General features: G+C 41.6%; 1 protein-coding gene across 2 annotated transcripts in view; it reads left to right on the top strand.

Annotated features, from left to right (window-relative positions):
* The window catches only part of OSBP2 (oxysterol binding protein 2), a 292,924-nt gene that overhangs the window by 65,449 nt on the left and 205,206 nt on the right, over positions 1 to 22,269 (top strand). The window contains exons 2-3 of one of the 2 annotated variants that reach the window (XM_043967585.1): positions 19,556 to 19,764; positions 20,047 to 20,079. In XM_043967585.1, coding sequence (XP_043823520.1) covers positions 19,556 to 19,764; positions 20,047 to 20,079 — 242 coding nt within the window. The remainder of the gene's footprint in view (positions 1 to 19,555; positions 19,765 to 20,046; positions 20,080 to 22,269) is intronic. The other variant, XM_043967582.1, reaches the window with a different exon arrangement.

Genomic DNA, 22,269 nt, shown 5'->3' with positions numbered 1-22,269 from the left:
AGGTCTGGAGGCCTTATTTCCTTCTGTTACTGTTTTTCCTCTTGATATACCTGTTTATGTTCAAGGTCTTTGAGTTTTCTTCTTCCCCAAAATCTTTGGTAATTTTAGACTTTTTTTTCTTTTATTTTCCCTATCACTCACTCTCTTTCTTTTTTTTTTTTTTTTTTTGGGTGAGGCAGTTGGGGTTAAGTGACTTGCCCAGAGTCACACAGCTAGTAAGTGTTAAGTGTCTGAGGCTGGATTTGAACTCAGGTTCTCCTGAATCCAGGGCTGGTGCTCTATCCACTGCACCACCTAGCTGCCCTATCACTCACTTTCTGACCCCCTCCCCTCTGGTTGTGATTTTCTTTTGGAAGGTAAATCTCAAAGTGTCTCAACCTCTTCCCACAGTGGGCATTTCATAATTTACCAGCCCAGGCATGTGACCCAAGTGACTTTTGAGTGGTCAGAAATGTCCCTGTCTGGGTGCTATGCTCTTTCTCTCAGGCATGGTAGAGTGCTGGACAACTTCCCACATTATGGGCCTTGCCCTGGTGACCTGTCTCACTTCCTCAGTTCCTTACTTCTCTGGCCCTGTGCCAACAGTTGAGAGCCTACTTTCCAAGACAGTGGCAGTTCATAGCCATGCAGTGCTGGTGCTTTCAGGTTGTAGCCACACAGAAGACATTCGAATTATGGGAGATGTGGAACAGGGGAGAGTGGGAGCTCTTGACAAAAGGCCACAGTTTTCAATTGAGAGGGTGAGAAGAGCAGGAGCTATGGGAGGTTTGAAGGATGGAAAAATTTGGAATAGTCGCTGTGGTGAGTGGGATAATGGGTTAATTAGGAAATCATAAAAGGAATGTAGCAGTGAAGTCATAATTGAAGTTATATAACATAAATTTGTAGTAGACCTAGTTAGTATGCTTTTGTGATTTTCTCTAGCTTTGTAATGCAACAGTTGAGTAGGAAGAGAGCAGTGAGTGTGGGAGTGGTGAAAGCCTGAGGCTTGGCAGGGCAAAATTGATAGCAGGATAAGGAGACGAGGGACAAGGGTGGAGTTGAACTGATTCATTAAGGGGTCAAGATGGATCAAGGAGGAAAGTGTGGCTAGTGCGGGGCTGATGGCCTGACAGAACTGAATGTTTGAGGGACTACAGCTCACAGTGAGGATAAAGAACAGGCAAAGGGAAAGGTGGAATTACAATAGATTATTATAAAATAAGAGAATTTCAGAGTCATTAACATGGAAGTAGAGCATTTTGGGGTGATGGCAAGATCAAGGGTATGATCCCTTTCTGTGGGGGCTGAAGTAGGGTGACAAGTCATGTGAAATGACTCAGTTGAAGAACTGTGAGTTTGGGGTGTTTATATTGAAACTCCCTTGTATGAGGATAGGAGTTGGTAAGGAGCAAAAGACTGAGCTAGCCATTGAGGTACATAGCCATTGTTTCTGTTCTGGCCAGAAACTCTGAGGGCTTTCCCCTCCCAAACTGATTCTTTTGTGAGGGCAAACTAGGCCACCTTTTGCCTCAGTTCTTGCCTCGACTTTATTCACTGAATGGGTATTATCTCAGACAAATTCAGACCTGGGAAAGACCTTAGTGTAAAAAGGCCAAGGTCTCCCACAGCATCATGGACCATTACCAGTCATCCTGACCTATGTTTTGCCACCGAACTCAGTGGTATTGCTGGATCAAAGGGTATGCACAATTTTATAGCCCTTTGGGCATAGTTCCAAATTGTTCTCTAGAATGGTCGGATCTTTTCTCAGCTATACTAACAGTGGATTAGTGTCCCAGCTTTCCCATTGTAACGATTGGAATGACGACACCTGCTGGAGACTTACTGTAGAAGAGTTCCACCCATGAAGCGAAGGTCTTTGAGGGCAAGACCAGGAGTCTTTTCTTTGGCGTCAGGAAGTGACGCGGGCTAGTGGGAGGAGGAAGGAAGAGACTAGCGCTCAGTCTCACGCTCTTTCCTCTGGACTCTGGTGGAGAAGGGAGCTAGAAATGTGCTGTCCCTTTAATAGATAGGAATCTAGGCCTTTCTCTCTCTTTACCAAATTCTTATTCTCCTTAATAAATGCTTAAAAGTCTAACTCTTGCTAAAGCTTATAATTTATTGGCGACCACTCATTAGATATTTTAGACAGTTTAGCTAGAATTTTAGCCCTTAACAGATGGCTGACCACGAAGAGGAAAGCTGAACCTCACTTCTGATCTTTAGGTTGGGTAAGAAATTTCCCCTACCCATACCCTTTAAATCCGAAGTACTGCTGAATTGCCTGGTGTTTTCCCTTTAAATTTTTTCAAATGGACCTTTTAAACTCCTTAATTACCCTATTTTTGAGTTTAGTCTGTTTAACCAGACAAATGGGAGATAAGATCCTGTTAATGCTTTGTTTCTGTGGATTTTCTATTTTTCTTTTTATTTTTGTTGGAGGAGCCAGCAAGGTACTTACACAAGGGAATATAAATATCCCCCCCTCTCCCAGCCATGCTTTTTCAGAGAACCCTGGCACTCCTGTATTTTTTTCAAATTCTAATGCTGGGAGATTCTCTAATTTTGCATACCTAGAGGCAAAGACCCAACCTCTAGAAGCTTTTTATCCCCTAGGAGTGGGGGTAGGGCCTGAGTTCAAAATCAAGTCTGATTCAAATTGCGCTGGTCCCTCCCCTCCTCTATATCGCAGCAATTGTCTTCTCAATTACCCTCCATAAGGGGGGACTATAGTAATATTATAATTTTAACGAATGTTTCAATTTTTGTTTTATTATATGTTTCATGTGTAACAACCCTTAGACATGTTTTTGAGAACTTTCATTGTTTGATTTGATTATTGACAAAGCTATTTTAAAGTTGTGTTAAGCTCAATTTTGTAGGAAATTTTCCTGGCTGATTACCAGCATCTACACCTCAACCCCTGAAAGGACTTCCATTCCACAACTACACCTAGAAGACATCTGAGAAAAGACTTTCAGAGACTTTAAATGAACAGTTTTGTTTTGTTGTTGTTTTTTCTCTTTTCTCTTTCTGTTATAATATACACCATCTGTAACATGTATTCTCTGCAGAGGCCCTCCCTTTGCAAGACCAATGTCAAAGCGTCGGTTCATGAGGACAAAAAATCACCCCTCTGGACAAAACTTTCCTCTCTTCCTTTTCTATATTGATATTAACATATTATTAGTTAGCATAGGTTATTATATTCTGTTATTTTTTGACTGTTTCATCAAGGAAAGTACCATCAAGTACCATTTCTTGAGGAAACAAAGAGGGGAACTGTAACGATTGGAATGACGCCACCTGCTGGAGACTTACTGTAGAAGAGTTCCACCCATGAAGCGAAGGTCTTTGAGGGCAAGACCAGGAGTCTTTTCTTTGGCGTCAGGAAGTGACACGGGCTAGTGGGAGGAGGAAGGAAGAGACTGGCGCTCGCTCTGGGGCTCTTTCCTCTGGACTCTGGTGGAGAGCGGAGCTAGAAATGTGCTCTCCCTTTAATAGATAGGAATCTAGGCCTTTCTCTCTCTCTTTACCAAATTCTTATTCTCTTTAATAAACGCTTAAAAATCTAACTCTTGTTAAAGCTTATAATTTATTGGCGACCACTCATTGGATATTTTAGACAGACTAGCTAGAATTTTAGCCCTTCACACCATGTTCCCTGCAACATCCAATATTTTCAGATTTTGTAATATTTGCCACTCTGATAGGTGTGAGGTGATACCTCAGAGTTGTTTTAATTTGCATTTCTCTGATCAATAGTGATCTAGAGCATTTTTTCATATGATTATAGATAGCTTTGATTTCTTTGCTGAAAACTGCCTATTTATATCCTTTGACCATTTGTCAATTGGGGAATGACTTGCATTTTTATAAATTTGACTCAGTCCTCTATATATCTGAGAAATGAGATATTTCTTTCAAAAATTCTTTCCCAGTTTTCTGTTTCCCTTGTAAACTTGGTTACATTAGTTTTGTTTGTGCAAAACTCTTTTAATTTTGTATAATCAAAATTATCTATTTTACATTTTTTTTACTCTCTATATCTTTTTTGGTCCTAAATTCTTTCTCTGTCCATAAACCTGACAGATAAACAATTCCATACCCTCTTAATTTGCTTATGATATCATCCTCTATGTGTAAATCATGTACCCATTTTGACTTTATTTTAGTATACAACATAAGGTGTTGGCCTATATCTAGTTTCTGCCATACTGTTTTCCAGTGTTGCCAGCAGTTTTTGTCAAATAATGAGTTTTTGTTCCAAAAGCTTGGATCCTTGGATTTATCATATACTAGATTACTATAGTTATTTACTATAGTGTAATTTGTACCTATTCTGTTCCACTAATCCACCTCTCTATTTCTTAGCCAGTACCAGATTGTTTTTTATAATACACTTTAATACAGTTTGAGATCTGGTACTGCTAGACCACCTTCTTTTGTATTTTTCCATCGATTCCCATGATACCCTTGAACGTTTGTTTTTCCAGATGAACTTTGTTGTTACTTTTTTTCTAGAGCTATAAAATATTTTTTGATAGTTTGATTGGTATATAACACTAAATAAATACACTTAGGTAGGATTGTCATTTTTATTATATTTGCTCAGCCTACCTATGAACAATTAATATTTTTCCAATTATTTAGATCCCTCTTTATTTGTGTGAAGTGTTTTGTAGTTCTGGCCACATAGTTCCTGTTGTGTTGTTTAAAAATCTAAATGTGGGTTCTGATCTGTCCCCCCCCAGTTTTGGGGGGAAACTGGCTAAAATCACTGATAAATTCACCATGAGTTTAGGCTTTTAAGGGTTTATTAAAAGATATAAGATAGTAAAGAGAGAGAGAGAGAGAGATTGAGAACAGATTTCTTAGAGCATGGAAATCCTAGCCTTCCTAACCTCCCACCTGAAGTTCTGCTACCAAGCCAATGTCTTGAACCCAAAGAGGAAGTCAGCCCTCCGCCAGCATCTGCTTCCTACTTTGTGTTCTCCTCCAAGAAATGGGAGGCTCCTCAAGTTGATTGGCTGGTAGCTTTGATAGAGAGTACCCATGAGCAAACGTCACTTCCTGACGCCAAGGAACTTGACCACATGGCTTGCCCTCAGATGCCTTCTCATGACAGAGCTTTCCTACAGTAACTCTCCAGCAGGTGGTGTCACTCCAGTCATTACACTGTGTTTGTCTTGGCAGGTAGACTCCCAGACTTTGTTGGTAATATATAGAAATGCTGATGATTTATGTGGGTTTATTTTGTATCCTGCAACTTTGCTAAAGTTGTTAATAATTTCAAGTAGCTTTTTAGTTGATTTTCTAAGTATAACATCATATCTCCAAAGAGTGATAGTTTTGTTTCCTCATTACCTATTCTAATTCTTTTAATTTCTTTTTCTTCTCTTATTGCTATAGCTAACATTTCTAGTACAATATTAAGTAATAGAGGTGATAATGTGCATCCTTGCTTCTGGGTTTGTGTCTTGATATTCCCTGTTACTATAATAGCTTTTTATTGTTAGGTTCTTTTTGTTTGTTTGTTTGCTCATTTCCCAGACTGTTTCTTGAATTTGAACTTTATGGTAAAGTTGGGCTCTGATCTGCGATTGGAGGAGGGTTATTGCCCCAAGCTTTGGAATTTTTCTCTACTACTGTTTCCAAAACTAATTCTGAGCATTGGAAGTTTTTGGTGCTTCCAAAGTGGTGTGACCTGGGGACAGATGTCACTGCTCTTCTGGTCTGCTTTCTTTTTGTGTGTGTGAGGCAATTAGGGTTAAATGGCTTGCCCAAGGTCACACAGCTAGTTAAGTGTCAAATGTCTGAGGGTGGATTTGAACTCAGGTCCTCCTGCATCCAGGGGCAGTGGTTTATCCACTGTGCCACCTAGCTGCCCCCTGGTTTGCTTCCTTGTCTTTACCCAGGAAGGGCCCCTGATCCCTTGGGATCACAAGTGATACTTCTCAAGGCCCTATTACCTTGTGACGGAAAATGTTCCTCTCTGCCCTGAAACTGGGACCTGGAAGTAGATATAGGCGGGAGAGCTACCCAGCAGCATCTTGTCCTGGACCCAGCACTAGCACTGGGGTCCCCAGTGATCTCTTTCTGATAAGCTGCCGGATCCTTTTACTATCTCTAGGCTGAGAGCTCCCAAAGCTGTTTCTGCTGCTGTCACTGATGCCTCTAAGGCCCACATTTGACTATACTGCCATATATCCGCTCTGGGACAGACCTTGTCCCAGTGTCACAGACCTCTCCTTTAAACCTCCTAAGTTGGGTGGGGTTGGAAAAATGTCTCACCTTGACCTTTTATTGGCTCTGACCATCCAGAATTTGATTCGAGCTGTTATTTTAAAAAAAAATGTTTTAGCTGTTATTTTAAAGTTGTTTGTAGGAGAATGTTGGGAGGTTGTAGTGTTTTCTCTACTCCACCAATTTGGCTCTGCCCCTATATTCAGCTGCCAAAATGATTTTCCTAAAAGGTAGGTCTGACTATGTTACTCCCTCCCTGCTCAATAAAGTTCCTCTAGGATCAAATAGAAATTCCTCTGTCATTTAAAGCTCTTTACAATCTACCCCTTCCTTCTTTTCCAGTCTTATACCTTAGCTCTTCTCAGAAAATAAGGAACTAGTGACCCTGGCCCTCTTGCTGTTCCATGCACGTTACACTCCATCTCAGCTTTGTGCCTTTCCTCTGTCTTCAATGCCTGTAATTCTCTTCTTCCTCACTTCTGCTTCTTAGAAACAACTCTTGTTTGCTTCAAATCTCAAATCAAGCAATACTTCCAGGAGGAAGCTTTCCTGGTTCCCTGAAACTACTTCTGCCTTTCAGCTACTCCATATATATCTTTTACATGGCAATTTATGTTGTCTTCTCTATTCCAATGTAAGCTCCTTGAGGACTGGGACTGATTTTGCTCCTTCTTTGTATACTTAAAACTTAGTCATTGGTGCCTGACATATAGCAAACACATAATAAATTCTTGATGATTGAAAGTGATTTGTAACATTCTCTCCTTTTTGACAAGACTCTGGAATTTGATAATGTTATATTAAATAGACTTCATGTTTCTTTATGAGCCCATCTGGCAAATTCTGTTTATCTGTAGTTTGTCCATTGATATTCTTGGGTCTGAAATTTTTTCTTGATGAATTCATGAAAAATTGGATTTTTCTGATAATTTAATGATTCTTAAATTATCCCTCCAACTTCCATTTTGTAGTTCTCTTTAAGAGAAAAATGTAACTCTTTTTCCATTTAACTTTTTCTTTGATCTTGTTTTACTTTATTTCCTAATATTTTGGGCAGAAAATACATTGACTTTCCAGACCTAAAATTTTATTTGTTATTGATTTCATTCATTTATTCAACTTTTTTATTGATTTGAATGAGGAAGTCTTTTTGGATCACCTATAATGCGCCAGGACCTATGCTAAACTAGAGATAAGAAAGCTAAAAAGTCTTTGCTTTCAAGGATCCTACATTTTAATGGAAGGGATGAGAGTGGCATGAATAGGCATACATGAGATACATACTAATTACATACAAAATAACCCTAGAGGAGAGGGCATCAGGAGCTGAAGGGTGGGGTGGGCAGGCAGGAATTGCAGACATTTAATTCTTAAAGGGAAGATGGTTGGAAGGGATGGCCAGCACAAAGGGACAGAGCTGGGAGAGGGAGCTTTTTGTGTAAGGAGCAGCAAGTAGGTCAGTGTGAAGGATCTGTAGAGTATGTCCTGGGGGAATATCTAAGACAACTGGAAGAATAGGAAGGGGTCTTTTCGAAATGGTACTTTAAATACCCAAAAGGATTTTATAGCTGATACTGAAGGAAATGGTGAATCACTGAGATTGAGTAGGGGAATGACATGATTAGATCTATGTTTTAGGAAAATCCCTTTTGCATTTGAGTGTAGGATGGATTTTGGGGGAGATTTGAGTCAAGGAGATAAATTGACATTAGGAAGTTATTCCAGTAGCCCAGATGAGAGGTGATGGCGACCTGAATTAGAATAGTAGCTGTATAAAGAAAGATTGAGACATGTAGGAGAGCTGTTGTGGAGGTAGAACCTCTAAGGTTTGGCAAGAATTGGGTATGTGCGGTCAGTGAGAGGGTAAGAGAATTAGTTCTGCTTTGGAAATTAGTATGTTTGAGATGCCAGTGGGTTATCCCATTTGAGATGTACAAAAAACAATTGGTGGTGTAAGACTGCACTTCAGAAGTGAGACTGGGGCTGGAGGTGCAGATGTGTGAGTTATTTTGCATAGAGATGAACATTGAAACCAGCGGAGCTGATGAGATCCCCAAAGGAGATCATATAGAGGGAGAATAAATAGAAAAGGGGGCAGGACGGGGCAGCTAGGTGTCAAAGTGGATAAAGCACTGGCTCTGGATTCAGGAGGACCTGAGTTCAAATCCAGCCTCAGACACTTAACACTTGCTAGCTGTGTGACCCTGGGCAAGTCACTTAACCCTTACTCCCCCCCCCCCTTCCAAAAAAAAGAATCACATCACAGAAAGTTCTTATGGTGAAAGGACACAAACCCAGAGGACAATAATGCCTCCAAAACTTCTATAAGCAAAGCCACAAAGAAAAAAAAAAGCATTAAAAAAAAAGAAGAAGAAAGAAAGAAAAGGAGCCAGAAGTAGTAAGCCCAGGACGGATAGTCCCTTCCTGTCAAATGAGAGCCAGGAGAAAGACTGAGGAGTGGCGGCCACACAGGAAGGAGGAGAGCTGGGAAAGAACAATCTCTTGGAAACCTAGATCGATGAGAATGTTCAGAAGCAAGAGGTGCTCAGTTGTGTCGGAGGCTGCAGAGGTTTAAAGGAAAGGCCCTTCGATTTCCCAGTGACGAGACCATTGACCATTAGAAAACAGTTTAAGTTTATGATGTCAGAAGCCAAGCTAGATTGCAGAAAGTTTAGCAGGCAGGCAGAGGCATCTAAAAGACGCTTTCTAAAGCCAGGAGTCGGGCAGAAATGGGGAGGAGAAAGGATGATAGCCTGAATGGCAAGGTTTTTTGAAAAGGATGAGGCAACAGAGAAGGAGCCAATAAAGAGGAAGTGAGCAAGCATGGTAGTGGGAGCAATCTTATGGAAATGACGGGAGAAAAAAGATCAAGCGTGGTTTTTTTAGAGGTGTTGGCCTCGCCTAGAATAAGGCAACCTCTTCATGTGAGACTGATGTAAAGGAGACAATAGAGAAGATTTCTTAGTGATATTGGTTATTTTGAGTGATGCGATTTTCCTCATTCCACAAGCTGGATTACAGCCTTTGCGGGGAAGGGATGGGGCTATTCCTTTCATGTCCAGGTTGGACTTAATGGCCATTGAGATCCTTTCCATCTCTCAAATTCTTTGATGTAATATGGAAGAAAGGGAAATTCCATGGATTATCCGTTTGTTTTTTGTTGTTGTTGAAGTATTAAGTGCTCAGTAGAGAAGCTGGGAAGATGGTGTAACATGGGAGTGTTGTAGAGAGATGAGAAATTCTGGAATAGCTACTGTAGAGCCCAGAGGCTGCAGTGAGGGTACATCTGAGATTGGATAATAGAAAATTTGTAGTGGACACTTAGCATCAGCGTTGGGATTTTGCAGTGAGAGATCAGGAATAAGATAAAATGTTAGGGAATTTGAGAGTGGAATAGAGTTGAGTTGGTTTGGTAAGGGATGAAAAACATAGCCCAAGTAGGGGTGATCACCTGAGAAGAGTTGAGGGGTGAAGGGAATGGAGTTCCTGGTGAGGTTAAAGAATAGGGTTAGGTGTCCTAAAGCATAGGGTGAGGCAGAATGAGAAAAGATTATGATTAAAGGAATTCAGGGTTTATGAACATGGAAGTGGGGCACTTGTGGGTAATAACAAGATCAAAGGTATGACTCTGTGAAGCTGAGGTAGAGTATTTCAAACCTGTCCCTCCTTCCCCAGACCACCAGGTATTTGGGGATATGAGTAGAAGCGCAACCCATGCTGGGAAGAGTGTTGAGAGAAGCTGTATCATCAGGAAGGGGCCAGGTCTTAGGAGCAAGTCAAGCAAAGGTACAGGGTCTACTGTAGAGAAGGCCCTAGAGACTGTAGAAACTGGGAAGTGGCCTCTGGAGTCCTCTGGGGTGCAGTGGCTGGCCTCTGCCCGACTCCTGTCAAGGGCAGTACTTTATCCCTTAGCTTCTTAAACTGGGGGTCATGTAACTGAATGTGGGGGTTGGAAAAAATCTAGGAACAGTTAAAGGTTATATTTACCTATTTTATATACTTATGTACCTGGGCTCATATAAAAAGCCCTTGAGTGAAAAGGGTTCTGAATGGGAAAAGTTTAAGAAGCCCTGCTTCATCTTACAATCACCAAAAATCCTAACCCCTGCTGCGATGTGCAGCTGGAGGAAATGAAGCTCTATTTATACCAAACACACAGGAAGTGGGGAGAGAGGATATGGCACACATTTATGGACCTATTTTGTCTAGTTGTTGAGACTTAAAGAGGCAAAGGGGGAAATTTTATTAAGTGCATTTCCTACTAATAGTATTTATCTCTCAGGAGGCAGTAAAGAGACATTTTCTTAGTATAAATTATTTGTAAACACAACGATTAATGTAGGCTTTGTTTCAGATTGTTTTCCTGTACAATAGGGTTATCATGGCATCTTTGCCGTACTAATATAGATGTCTTATGGAGATATTGAAGTGACCCTGAAGGTTAGGCTAGAAAAGCATAGGGGTCTGTTGGGTCTATCCAAGCAGGAAAGCATTTAACTATAGGCTCAGATTGGACTGTGTCTTGACTTTCCAAGGACCAGCCTTGTGATTTTTGAAGCTTTTCATTGCCATTGGACCAACTGCAGGGTGATAGTAATTTCACTGACAGGAAGTCAGAAGGACCACCTAAGTTATGAGGAGTTATGATCTGTGCCATTGAAGGGAATGAGTGCTTTCCACAGACAAAAATAAAGATCATTTAAGTAGGTCTAGGTATCCTTATAATTACAGAACAATTTTATTCCTACAGAGTTGGCTATAAAACATAACTGATTTTCCTGTTGACTTTTATTATAAAATCATTAGCTAAAGTTGTACCAATCATGTTGGTTGTAGCACCAGGAGTGATTAAAAATTTTTATTGATATTTTCTTTTTCTTATATCATGATAGATATCCCTAGAATCCCTCCTTCTCTCAGAGAGTAATCCCATTGAGCTCCTGTTCAATTACTGTCTCTGTTCTTTAACAAAACCAGATGGTTTTGATGATTGTTGCTTTGTAATATAGTTTGAAGTCTGGAAATGTTATTCTCCCTTTATCTGTCCCTACTTCTTTTCATTTCCCTTGATATTCAAAGGGAATCAAAGCTTGCAAAGTGTCCCTTCTAAGTCTTCCCCCAGTCACTTTGTGTCATAACTTTGTTGGGCTTGCCCCATGAATTCCATTTTTCATTGTGCCTTACTCCCAGAACAATGTCAGTTATTGCAAGTATCAAGAGAGGATACTACCTCTCCCTCACCATGTCCCTGATGATGCAGCCCGCCACAGATCTCTACCCTCCCCTGGTTACTCTTTTTCCACACTGGCCTCAAAATCTCCTCCTTGTGTCCATGCTCTTCCCCTCTCCCAGTGCCAGTTGCCCGGGGCCATTCTCTGGTTTCCAAATCTTCTCTCCCTGCCCTCCCTCCATACAGAATGAGTAGACATTCCAAGCACCAGATCCCTCAGGTTGCACCTAGTGTAAGCTCTTGTAAGGGCTAAAATTTTAGCTATACTGTCTAAAATATCTAAGAAGTGGTTGCCAATAAATTATAAGCTTTAGCAAGAGTATTTAAATGTTTATTTATTAAAGAGCATTAGGAACAGAGAGAAAGGTAAAAATCTATTTCTAAGAGACCCTATCATCCGACCCACCATGGCAAGGTCAGGAACCAAAAGAGACAGAATCACTCCACCAGCATCTGCTTCCTACTTCGTGTCCTCCTCCAAGAAATGGGAGGCTCCTCAAGTTGATCGGCTGGTAGCCTTGATAGACAGTACCCACGAACAAATGTCACTTTCTGCTGCTAAGGACCTTGACCACATGGTTTGCCCTCAGAGGCCTTCACCTCATGGCAGAGCTTTTCTACAGCAAGTCTCCAGCAGGTGGTTTCATTCCAATCGTTACACTCTCTTGTACCTTCATAGACCATCTTTCTTTACTCATGGGAACATTCATCAATGGAACCCCCTCTCACCACCAAAGCAAGGTCTCCTTCCTTTCCTAACCCTTTTCAATCTTTCCCTTCCTCCTCCTCACCCCTCTCTGTACAGGCTCTTTTCTTTTCTTTTCTTTTCTTTCTTTCTTTCTTTCTTTTTTTTTTGGCAAGGCAATGAATGTTAAGTGACTTGCTCAGGATCACAGCTAGTAAGTGTCAAGTGTCTGAGGTTGGATTTGAACTCAGGTCCTCCTAAATCCAGGGTCAGTGCTTTATCCACTGTGCCACCTAGCTGCCCCCCAGGCTCTTTTCTTTCTGAGACCACAGAGGTCACTTTCCCTTCATTGCTAGCTGTTGATTTGACCGTGGCATATCACACACTCCTCTCTGTCTCCCTACTCCTCTCTCCTTTTTTCATGTGCCCTCCCTTGTAATTAAGTATCACACACACAAAAAAACCCAAAACAAAATGTTGATTCGCCTTTAGGCAGGCTTTCTTTAGGTTCTATCACACCCTCGTCTGCTTCTTCACTGTTACCTCTACCAAATTACTACTGTCTTCATCCCTGTCTACTTGTGTGTATTTAGAAAAAAGTCTCTTACTGGTCTCTCTCTTGTCCTGTGGCTGTTACCATCCTTGCCCGCTGTACCAAGAAAACACGAGTTCTCCACAGGCTATACACCATCCATATTTGGAATCATAAATGGAGAAATAACGAGTGCTGAGGATACGTTCACATACTTTGGCAGTGACTTTCCAGGGATGTCCGCATAGATGATGAGGTTGATGCCCACATTGCCAGAGCTAACTCAGCATTTGGGAGGCTCTGGAGGAAAGTGTGGGAGAGAAAAGGTATTAGACTGCCTATCATACTGAAGGTCTACAGAGCTGCCGTGCTGACCTCATTACTGTATGCTTGTGAAACCTGGACAGGATACCAGCACTGTGCCAGGAAACTGAATCGCTTCCATTTGAATTGTCTTCAGAAGTGCCTGAAGATTACCTGGCAGGGTAATTGGGCTGAATTGCCGAGCATTCAAACTCTACTGTAGAAGGTGCAACTTTGATGGGCTCGCCACATCATTCAAATGCCAAAAGTATAATTGTCTAAAAAACTGTTTTACAGAGAACTCACACAAGGCAGATACTCACATAGAGGTCAGAAGAAGTGATACAAGGACACCCTCAAGGTCTTTCTGAAAAACTTTGGAATTGATTGTAAGACATGGGAGACAATGGCACAGGACTGCCCAGCATGGTGTGCTCTCATCAGGGAAGGCACTATGCGCTACGAGTGAAGCAGAATTGTAGTAGCTCAAAAGAAATGTGAGATGTTCAAATTTAGCGGCATCTCCACTCGAAATGTTCATATGGGCTATTTGTACCTGACCTGTGGGAGAGCCTTCTGATCAGCCACAGTTAGGCATAGTGATGCCATTTTGGTTCTCTTTAAGAATGAAGGACAATAGGGGCAGCTAGGTGGCGCAGTGGATAGAGCACCGGCCCTGGAGTCAGGAGGACCTGAGTTCAGATTTGGCCTTAGACACTTAACACTTACTAGCTGTGTGACCCTGGGCAAGTCAGTTAACCCCAATTGCCTCACCAAAAAAAAACCCCCAAACCCCAAAACACCCCACACACAAAACAAACAAACAAACAAACAAACAAACAAACAAAAAGAATGAAGGACAATAGCCAGCCAAACAACCAACCGATCAGCATTTCTGTTGTTTTGAGTGTTTGAGGATAAATAATCTCTTCAGTTATGATTTTCTTTCTAAAAATGTTTCATATGCCTCTTTGTTTTTGAACCTCCATCTTTTTTCATTTATGGTTAAATTCAGATTTCCAGAATAGGTCATCTCAGGCTATTGTTAGCTCCATTGCTCTTTGGAATACATTATTTTATTTCCTCCTATATTTTCTAGGGTATATAGAATAATATTGAGTTATTCTAATGCCCTTTCCTTTGTATTTGAAGGTTTTCTCTTGATGGCTTGCAGAACTTGTTTCTGAATCAAATTGTTTAATTTAGCCATTATGTGTCTTGGAGTTTGTAGCATTAGATTCCCCCAACCCCACCCCCATAGGTTATCTGTAAATTCTTTCATTTGGTATTTTTGTTTAGAAGTTCTGGACAGTTTTCTTCTATTATTTCCTTCTTTTTTTGGGGGAGGGTTTTTTTTTTTGTTTGTTTGTTTTTTTTTTTTTTTTAGTGAGGCAATTGGGGTTAAGTGACTTGCCTAGGGTCACACAGCTAGTAAGTATTAAGTGTCTGAGGCCGGATTTGAACTCAGGTACTCCTGACTCCAGGGCCAGTGCTCTATCCACTGCGCCATCTAGCTGCCCCTATTATTTCCTTCTTTAATGATGATGTTAAAGGTTTTTTTTTGTCTTGTCATGTTCTTCCGTGAGACCTATGATCCTTAGGTTATCCCAACACTTCCTGTCTTCAAGATTAGTATGTTTTGCTTGCATAGTGAACACATTTAAAAATTTTTTTAAATTTTTCTTCTAGAATGTCCTTCATTTTTGTGTATTTGCATTCACAGTCTGTTGTTCCCACTTTTTTTTTGGTAGGGTTTTCCATCGAAGATTCAAGTTTTTCTATTCTGCCCATTATTTTTGTTATGTAGTCCATAAATTCTGCTCTCAGACCACTTAGGAACGGTATGTTGTGGTCCCATATTCTCCTCATCTTTCACTTTCTGACTTCTCCCTCTATTTGTGGTTTCCTTGGAGCTGGATCTCAAGCTATCTCAACCTCCTCCCATACTGGGTAATCACAGTTTACCAGCCTAGGTCTTTTGCCTCAGGTGACTTTTGAGAAGTTAGAACTGTCCCCAGCTGGATGCTGAGCCCATTCCCTTATGTAGTGGAGTGCTGGATAGCTCTAACTTCCCTCCCTTCACCCCTCCATCCCCTGAACACATAGATAGTGTCTTGTCCTCATGTCCTGTCCTGCTTCCTCAGTTCTTAGACTTGTCACTGCCAATTGGGAGCTTTGCAGAACTTTTGTTACATGGCCATCTTTCGTGTGCTGGTCCTGCAGTGTTGTCTGCCCTGAAACCTGCAGCTGAGAGCTGTGCAGCACTGGTGTTGTAGGGTTGTAGTCCCCTGCAGGCTTTTGTTCCTGAGAGGCTGTGGCTGCCTCTCTCTTGCAACCTAGGCAGATTTTGTAGCTTAAAGGCAGGCTCTCCATGGTGCTAGAAGGAGGAAGGAGGCTAGAATGTGGCAATGGATTTTGTTGTTAGTCTATGTCCCATCCTTGGGTCTGCCTCATTGCCAGTAGTATGGGAGGTGAGAGAAGGATGCTTAGTGAGCCCAGAGTCTCTGAGGCATCATTTCTTGGGGTTTGTTTTTTTAACCTTCTTTTGACTTTGAGGCATCCTAGACCTTGGAGGCAGCTGAAGTTGCTTTATCTTTGGTGCACAATTTCTTTTTTTTTTTTTTTTATTGAGGCAATTGGGGTTAAGTGACTTGCCCAGGGTCACACAGCTAGTAAGTGTGTGTTAAGTGTCTGAGGCCACATTTGAATTCAGGTACTCCTGACTCCAGGGCCGGTGCTCTATCCACTGCGCCACCTAGCTGCCCCCTGCATAATTTCTTTATTGGAGAGTTTGAGAGGACACAGGGATCAGAGAACATGTCTAGTTTTCCATCTTGCTGCTCGTGTGATGTTAGAATTTTATAACTATTCTGACTTCAGGAACATTCTTCTATCACTCAGCCTTTCCCATTTCTGGACATGATATTATGACAATTTATGGTGTGAGCACAGGCTTTAAACCTGCTTCTTCCCGACTGCAGGTCTATCACTCTATCCCTTGTGTCACTTCATGAGAGGTTTGGGAATTATTCCCTTCCTTTTTGGGGGCTGAGTAAACACTTCCACCCCTCTCATGTGTTCAGGGCAGGTTCTGTCTTACCAGCTGGGGTGGCTTCATGTAGCATGTGTCATGTGAGTGAATTTGGAAATAAAAAAATGAATGTTAAGAGGTGTAAGTGAATTCTAGGCATAGTGCTCAGCCAGTGCATGGGTGTAGAGACAGGAGCTGGATAGAGCAATAGCAAGACCCGTAGCCCTTCATTCATAGTTCAGGATCAGCCTGGAAAGAAGTCTTTACAGAAATGGCCCCAGGGACTGTACCATGTGATATAGTTATCGTTCACAGCGATGAGGCTACAGGTTGTGCCTGTCTCCCATCTTGGATTGCTGGCAGAGTCAAGGTTTATAAAGATGTTGACTGGATAGAACATTTAGACAAATCAAATCAAATGAAAATTTTGACCTGGACCTGTGCTTTCATCAAAGTTGGGATTTCTCAATAAGAAAATTCCTTTGGACATCCCCCAAAAGAGAAAAAGATCTATTTGTGCAAAAATATTCATAGCCACTCTTTTGGTGGTGGCTCAGAATTGGAGATCAAAGTAACGCCCGTCCATTGGGGAATGGCTAAACAAGCTGTGGTATATGAAAGTGATGGAATATTATTGTTCTATAAGAAATGACAAGCAGGATGACTTCATAAAGGCCTGGAAGGACTTGTATGAACTGATGTAGAGTGAAGAGAGCATAACCAAGAGAACATCGTGCACAGAGACAGCAATATTGTTTGATGAAGAACTATGAATAACTCAATTATTCTCAACAATACAATGATCCAAGACAATCCCAAAGGGCTATTGATGGAAAATGCTCCCTACTTCCAAAGAAAGAACTGATATTAATGGAACACAGACCGAAGCATGCTATTTTTCACTCTTTCATTTTTTCTTTTAATCAAGTTACCTTGGACAAAATGATAAATATGGCAATGTTTTACATAATCATACATGTATAGCCCATAGCTGATTGCTTGTCACCTTGGGGAGGAGAGCTAGGGAAGGAGGGATAAAAATTGGAACCCCAAACTATAAATAAAAATGTTTATTACATTTAAAAAAATAAAATAAAGTTGAACACAATAGATTTGCAGTTTCAGGTATCTTTAAAAAAAATTATACTATTATGGAAATGACTATTTTATTCCATAAATTAAAAATAAAATAATAAAAAAAAACCAAAGAGAATTCCTTTTACAGGTACTTATCAATAACTGTGGTACAGTTTATAGTCTGTAAGAATTGTCTGGAGCACTGAGAAGCTCAGAGTCACATAGCCAGAGACAGACCCTGAATGGAGGCCAGCTCTGGATCCATGGTGCTATATTGCTTCTAAGATGAAATTTAATAGGATTCAAAGTAAAGCTAATACTTGGGTTCAAAAAATGAACTTTAAATACAGCATTAGGAAGGCAATGACTCAACATGGGGAGGAAGAGAACAAGCATTTATTAAGTGCCTACTAAATGCCAGACACTGTGCTAAGTAAGAATTTGACAAATATTTGATCCTCATAACCCTGAGATATGGGTGCTTTTGTCATCCCCACTTTGTAGTTGAGGAAACTGAGGCAGATTAAAGTTAAATGAGTAGCCCAGAATCATACAGTCAATAAGTATGAGAGGCTGAATTTGAATTCATTTCTTCCAGACACCAGGCCCAGCCCTCTATCCTCTATCCAGTAACTTCGATGTTCACTAGCATATCAAACACTACCTTGTTTCAGTAAATCTGGGCTAGCGTGGAATGCCTGGCTCTTCATGACCCTTTTTGGGTTTTCTTGGCAAAAATACCAGAATGGTTTACCATTTATTTCTCCAGTTCATTTTACAAATGAGGAAAGTGAGGCAAACAGGGTTAAGTGCCCAGAGTCACCTAGCTAGTGAGTGTTTGGAGCCAGATTTGAACTCAGGAAGAGGAGTTTTTGAGGTGGGATAGGGTGGGGTAGGGCAGCTATGTGATACAGTGAACAGAGTATGGGGCTTAAAGTCAGAAAGACTCCTCTAAACTCCCCCTCCCCAATTTTAGAGAACTTTAAATGCACCCTACCTTCAAGGCATTTACAGTTAGACAGGGAAGAATGGAACATATTTAGTTTTCATTTAGATGAGAATATAACTACATAGGAACATTCCAGACTGCAGAGTTCACTAGCCCCTGGGGCCATCTGAGAAGGCTTGTTAAAGGAGGCAGAGCTTGAACTGGACCTTGAAGGATGTGGTGGCTCTTGGCAATCAGAGATGGTGGGATGAGGAGGTAATGAAAACAAAATAGGGCACAGAGGAAGAAAACCGAGTGATGTGTTTAGGGAATGGCCATTCAGCTGGAGCGTAGAGTGTGTGAGAGGTGGCTTGGACTAGATGATGGAAACCCTTGAATGCCAGCAGGCTAATTCTGACTGGCAGTCAACACCAAATTACAGGTACTAGTTCAGTCCTAGATAAACTATACTCAGGGTGCTGAAAAACAACAAGTGGTAGAGATTATTGCTGCGTAAAACCTAGTGATCTTTGAAAGAATCCTGGAGAGAGATTAGAGCCTTAAGACTCTACCAGGCCAGTGAGCTTGATTTTACTTGCTTCCGAATTCTAGAAAGAAGTGTGGAAAGGATGGTTAGTGAAGACTGAGAAAAGGAAGCTGCCTCACTGTGTCAAGAACAGGTTGTGTCCTAATAACCCATTTCTTTCTTGACTGGAGATATAGTTTACTTTGATTATAGCCAGACTTTTGATAAAGGTTTTTATGTTGTGGACAAGATAGAAAGATGTGGCCTAGAGCAGGGCTTCTTTAACGTTTTCCTCCTGTGGCCACTTTTCACCAGAGAAATTTTTATGTGACCTCAGGTATATAGGTATACAAAATAGTATACATAACCTTTTTTTGGGGGGGCGGGGCAATGGGGGTTAAGTGACTTGCCCAGGGTCACACAACTAGTAAGTGTCAAGTGTCTGAGGCCGGATTTGAACTCAGGTATTCCCGAATCCAAGGCTGGTGCTTTATCCACTGCACCACCTAGCTGCCCCACATAACCTTTTACTGTTGCCAAATTTTTGTGACACCCCCCCCATTCAGTTATGTGACCCCATATATGTTCGCCACACATATTCTAGCTAGGGCTTAGAGAATACTATTAGGTTGTTGAGTAGATGGCTAACCTGCACTGTACCTGTGCTTTACGGATATTAATCTGGTAGATTATAGAGGAAAGAGCCTGGAGCAGGGGAAATGTATTAGGAGGCTCTTATCAAGTAATAAGGTGATGAGCTAGTAACACTGGGAATAATGGTAAGAGGGGAGAGATGGGAGAGAGAATGGTGGTGAGAAAGAGACAGAGACACAGAGACACACACACACACACACACACACACAGAAAGGACTTTTGTCTATAGTTAAAGATGGCGTAGCATAGACTTTGGTAATGTCAGCCCTCATTTATTTTAGTTTAATTATTCATTTTCCCCCAGGAGTATAAATGTGGATTATGGGAGATTTACCCAGTTTCCTTTCTTGTCATCATGCAGAAATCAGGGGGAGATGGCTTACAGCTGTCGTGCAACAATCAACTTGTCCACAGCTCATTTTGACGGTGAGGATTCCTGTAATATTTTGCTCTCCTATGGGGGCAGGACATATCACCTGAAGGCTGGATCAGAAGTGGAGAGGCAGCAATGGCTTGGTGCTTTGGAACTGGCAAGGGCAAAAGCTGTCCGCATGATGAGGACCCTGTCAGGTAATGCGCTAACCAGGCTAATGTGGTGTCTTTGCCTTCTCAGGATGCATTCCACAGGAAGTTTTAACAACCAAACGAAACAACTGGGAGGAGGGCTAAAGGGGTTCTCTTAACTATAGTGGGGATTTGGCTCAGGGGAGTCAGGATTCTTTCTGTCCAGTGTATGTTAGCCTTTGTGTGGGAATGTTTGCATTTTGGAAATGTCTGCTGTTTTTCCAGCTTCCATAGATTATACAGCAGTGAGACTTTCTCTCTCTCTCTCTCTCTCTCTCTTTTTTAAAGGAGATCGGGAATTGCAGTCAGTGCTCACAGGAGGTACTTGCATGGGGCTCTCATGATCAGCAGTTACTTATAGTGGGGGGTTTTATGCATGCTTTTCTCTCAGAGGATTTGGGTTGGTCAGCCTGGACAAATCAAGTGCCTTTGAGTCAGACTCAAGAAGCAGATGTAGAGCATGAAAGCTAAAACCTTGTAACTGAGCAAAAGGAAGAAGTGGAAGCAATTAAAGGACACTGGCCCTGATTTTGGGAACGGGTGTACCTTCAGCTGAGGCAGGCCAGTAAGGGGCGGAAATGTAGGGACTGTTCTCAGTGGCTGTTATTTACTTCCTATGTTAGGCCCTTGATATTGCTAGTCAGCATATGGTACAGGTTGGTCCTGTCCTCCTGACCTTCTTGCACAGAACCACCAGAGGTGGTTGAGCCTTTATTTGAAATGAAATGTACTTGCTGGCCATCATTCTGGCCTGTCCTTGTCTTCCAAGACTGAATTTGTTTAGTCTCAGTGATGATTTTACCCATTGCTTTCATCCTTTCAAAGTGCCCCTTTCTTAGGGAATTCCCTTCATCAGTGTCAACAGTAGATAAGTCATGAGTGCATGAAGTGATGTCCAAGATCATACATTAGTGTCAGAGGTGAGATCTGAAGTCATGTCTTCAGACTGTAGGCCCCAAATTTTGCTGGATGTGCCATATTGTCTGTGCTTTCAAAAATACTGGGAATTAAAAGAATATTTTTCCCATTATGATTATATATATATATATATGGATTTTATATTCTGATAAGGGAGACAGTGTATATACAGAAACATATAGAATAGTTGGAACATAGAAGGGAAAATGTTAGCAATGGAGGGGGCCAGAAGAGACCACCTGCCAAAAGTGACATTTGATGTAAGTCTTGAGGAAAGCCATAGGTTCTCAGAGGCAGAAGTGGGGAGGGAGAGTATTCTAGGCATGGGGACAGCCACTGTGGAAATCAGCAAATAGGCCATTGTTGCTGAATCATGGAGCACCGGGATAGGAAAGATGGGAAGGGGTCAGGCTTTCAGAGCTTGAAGTTCCAAGGAGGATTTTATGTTTGACCCTAGAGTAATAAGGAATCATTGGAGTTTATTGATTAGGGTGGTGACATGCTTAGAGCTACATTTTAGGAAAATCACTTAAGTGACCGAGTGAAGCATGAGACAAGGAGACTGGCTAGGAGGGTATGGTGGTCGTCTGGGTAATAAGTGATGAAGACCTGATCTAGGGTGGTGGCTGTGTGAGTGGAAAAAAGTAGCTGAATACAAGAGATGTCATGAAGGTAGAAAGGACAAGGTTTGATAACAGATGGAGTGAGTGTGAGGACTCAAGAATGGCTTGGAATTTTGAGAACCTGAGTCATTGGCGGGATGGGAGTGCATAAAAGATGTTAATAGAATCCATGGGAGCTGATGAGGTCACCAAGTGAGAGAGCATAGAGGACTGCCTAGGGCAGAGCCTTGGGTGACAGCCATAGTTAGTGAGCTGACAGGATGGAGATGGAGCAGAGGAATGATCTGACAGGTGCTCCCCTCCAAGCACTCGACCATCTGGCTACACTGGCTTTCCTGCCATTCCTCTCATGCGATACTCCATCTCTCACCTCCATGCCTTTGCAGTGGCTGTTGCTTATCTCCCTTCTCACCTCAGCCTCTTAGAATCCCTAGCTCTTTTTTAATGCTTAGCTCACCTTCTGAGTTGGGGCAGCTAGGTGGCTCAGTGGATAGAGTGCTAGGCCTGGAGTTAGGAAGACTCAGCTTTGTGAGTTCAAATCTCTCCTAAGTACACCAATTGAGAAATAGTCAAAGGATATGAACAAGCAGGTTTCAGATGATGAAATTAAAACTATAGCTCTATGAAAAAATGTTCTCAATTAGTACTGATAAGAGAAATGCGAATTAAAACTACTCTGAGGTACCACCTCACACCTATCCACTTGGCTAATATGACAGAAAAGGAGAATGATAAATGTTGGAGAATATGTGGGAAAATTGGAATACTAATGCACTTTTGGTGGAGCTGTGAAATGATCCAACCATTGTGGAGAACAATTTGGAACCATGCTCAAAAGGCTTAAAAACTGTGCATACCCTTTGACCCAGCAATACCACTACTAAGTCTGTATCCCAAACAAATCTCTCCTCAGACACTTACTAGCTGTGTGACCCTGGGCAAGTCACTTCACCTTGTTTGCCTCAGTTCC

This window comes from Dromiciops gliroides, chromosome 1, assembly GCF_019393635.1.
Source record: "Dromiciops gliroides isolate mDroGli1 chromosome 1, mDroGli1.pri, whole genome shotgun sequence".
NCBI lineage: Eukaryota > Metazoa > Chordata > Mammalia > Microbiotheria > Microbiotheriidae > Dromiciops > Dromiciops gliroides.
The sequence above is the reverse complement of the archived record's forward strand: the minus strand, read 5'-3'. Positions and strand labels throughout refer to the sequence as shown.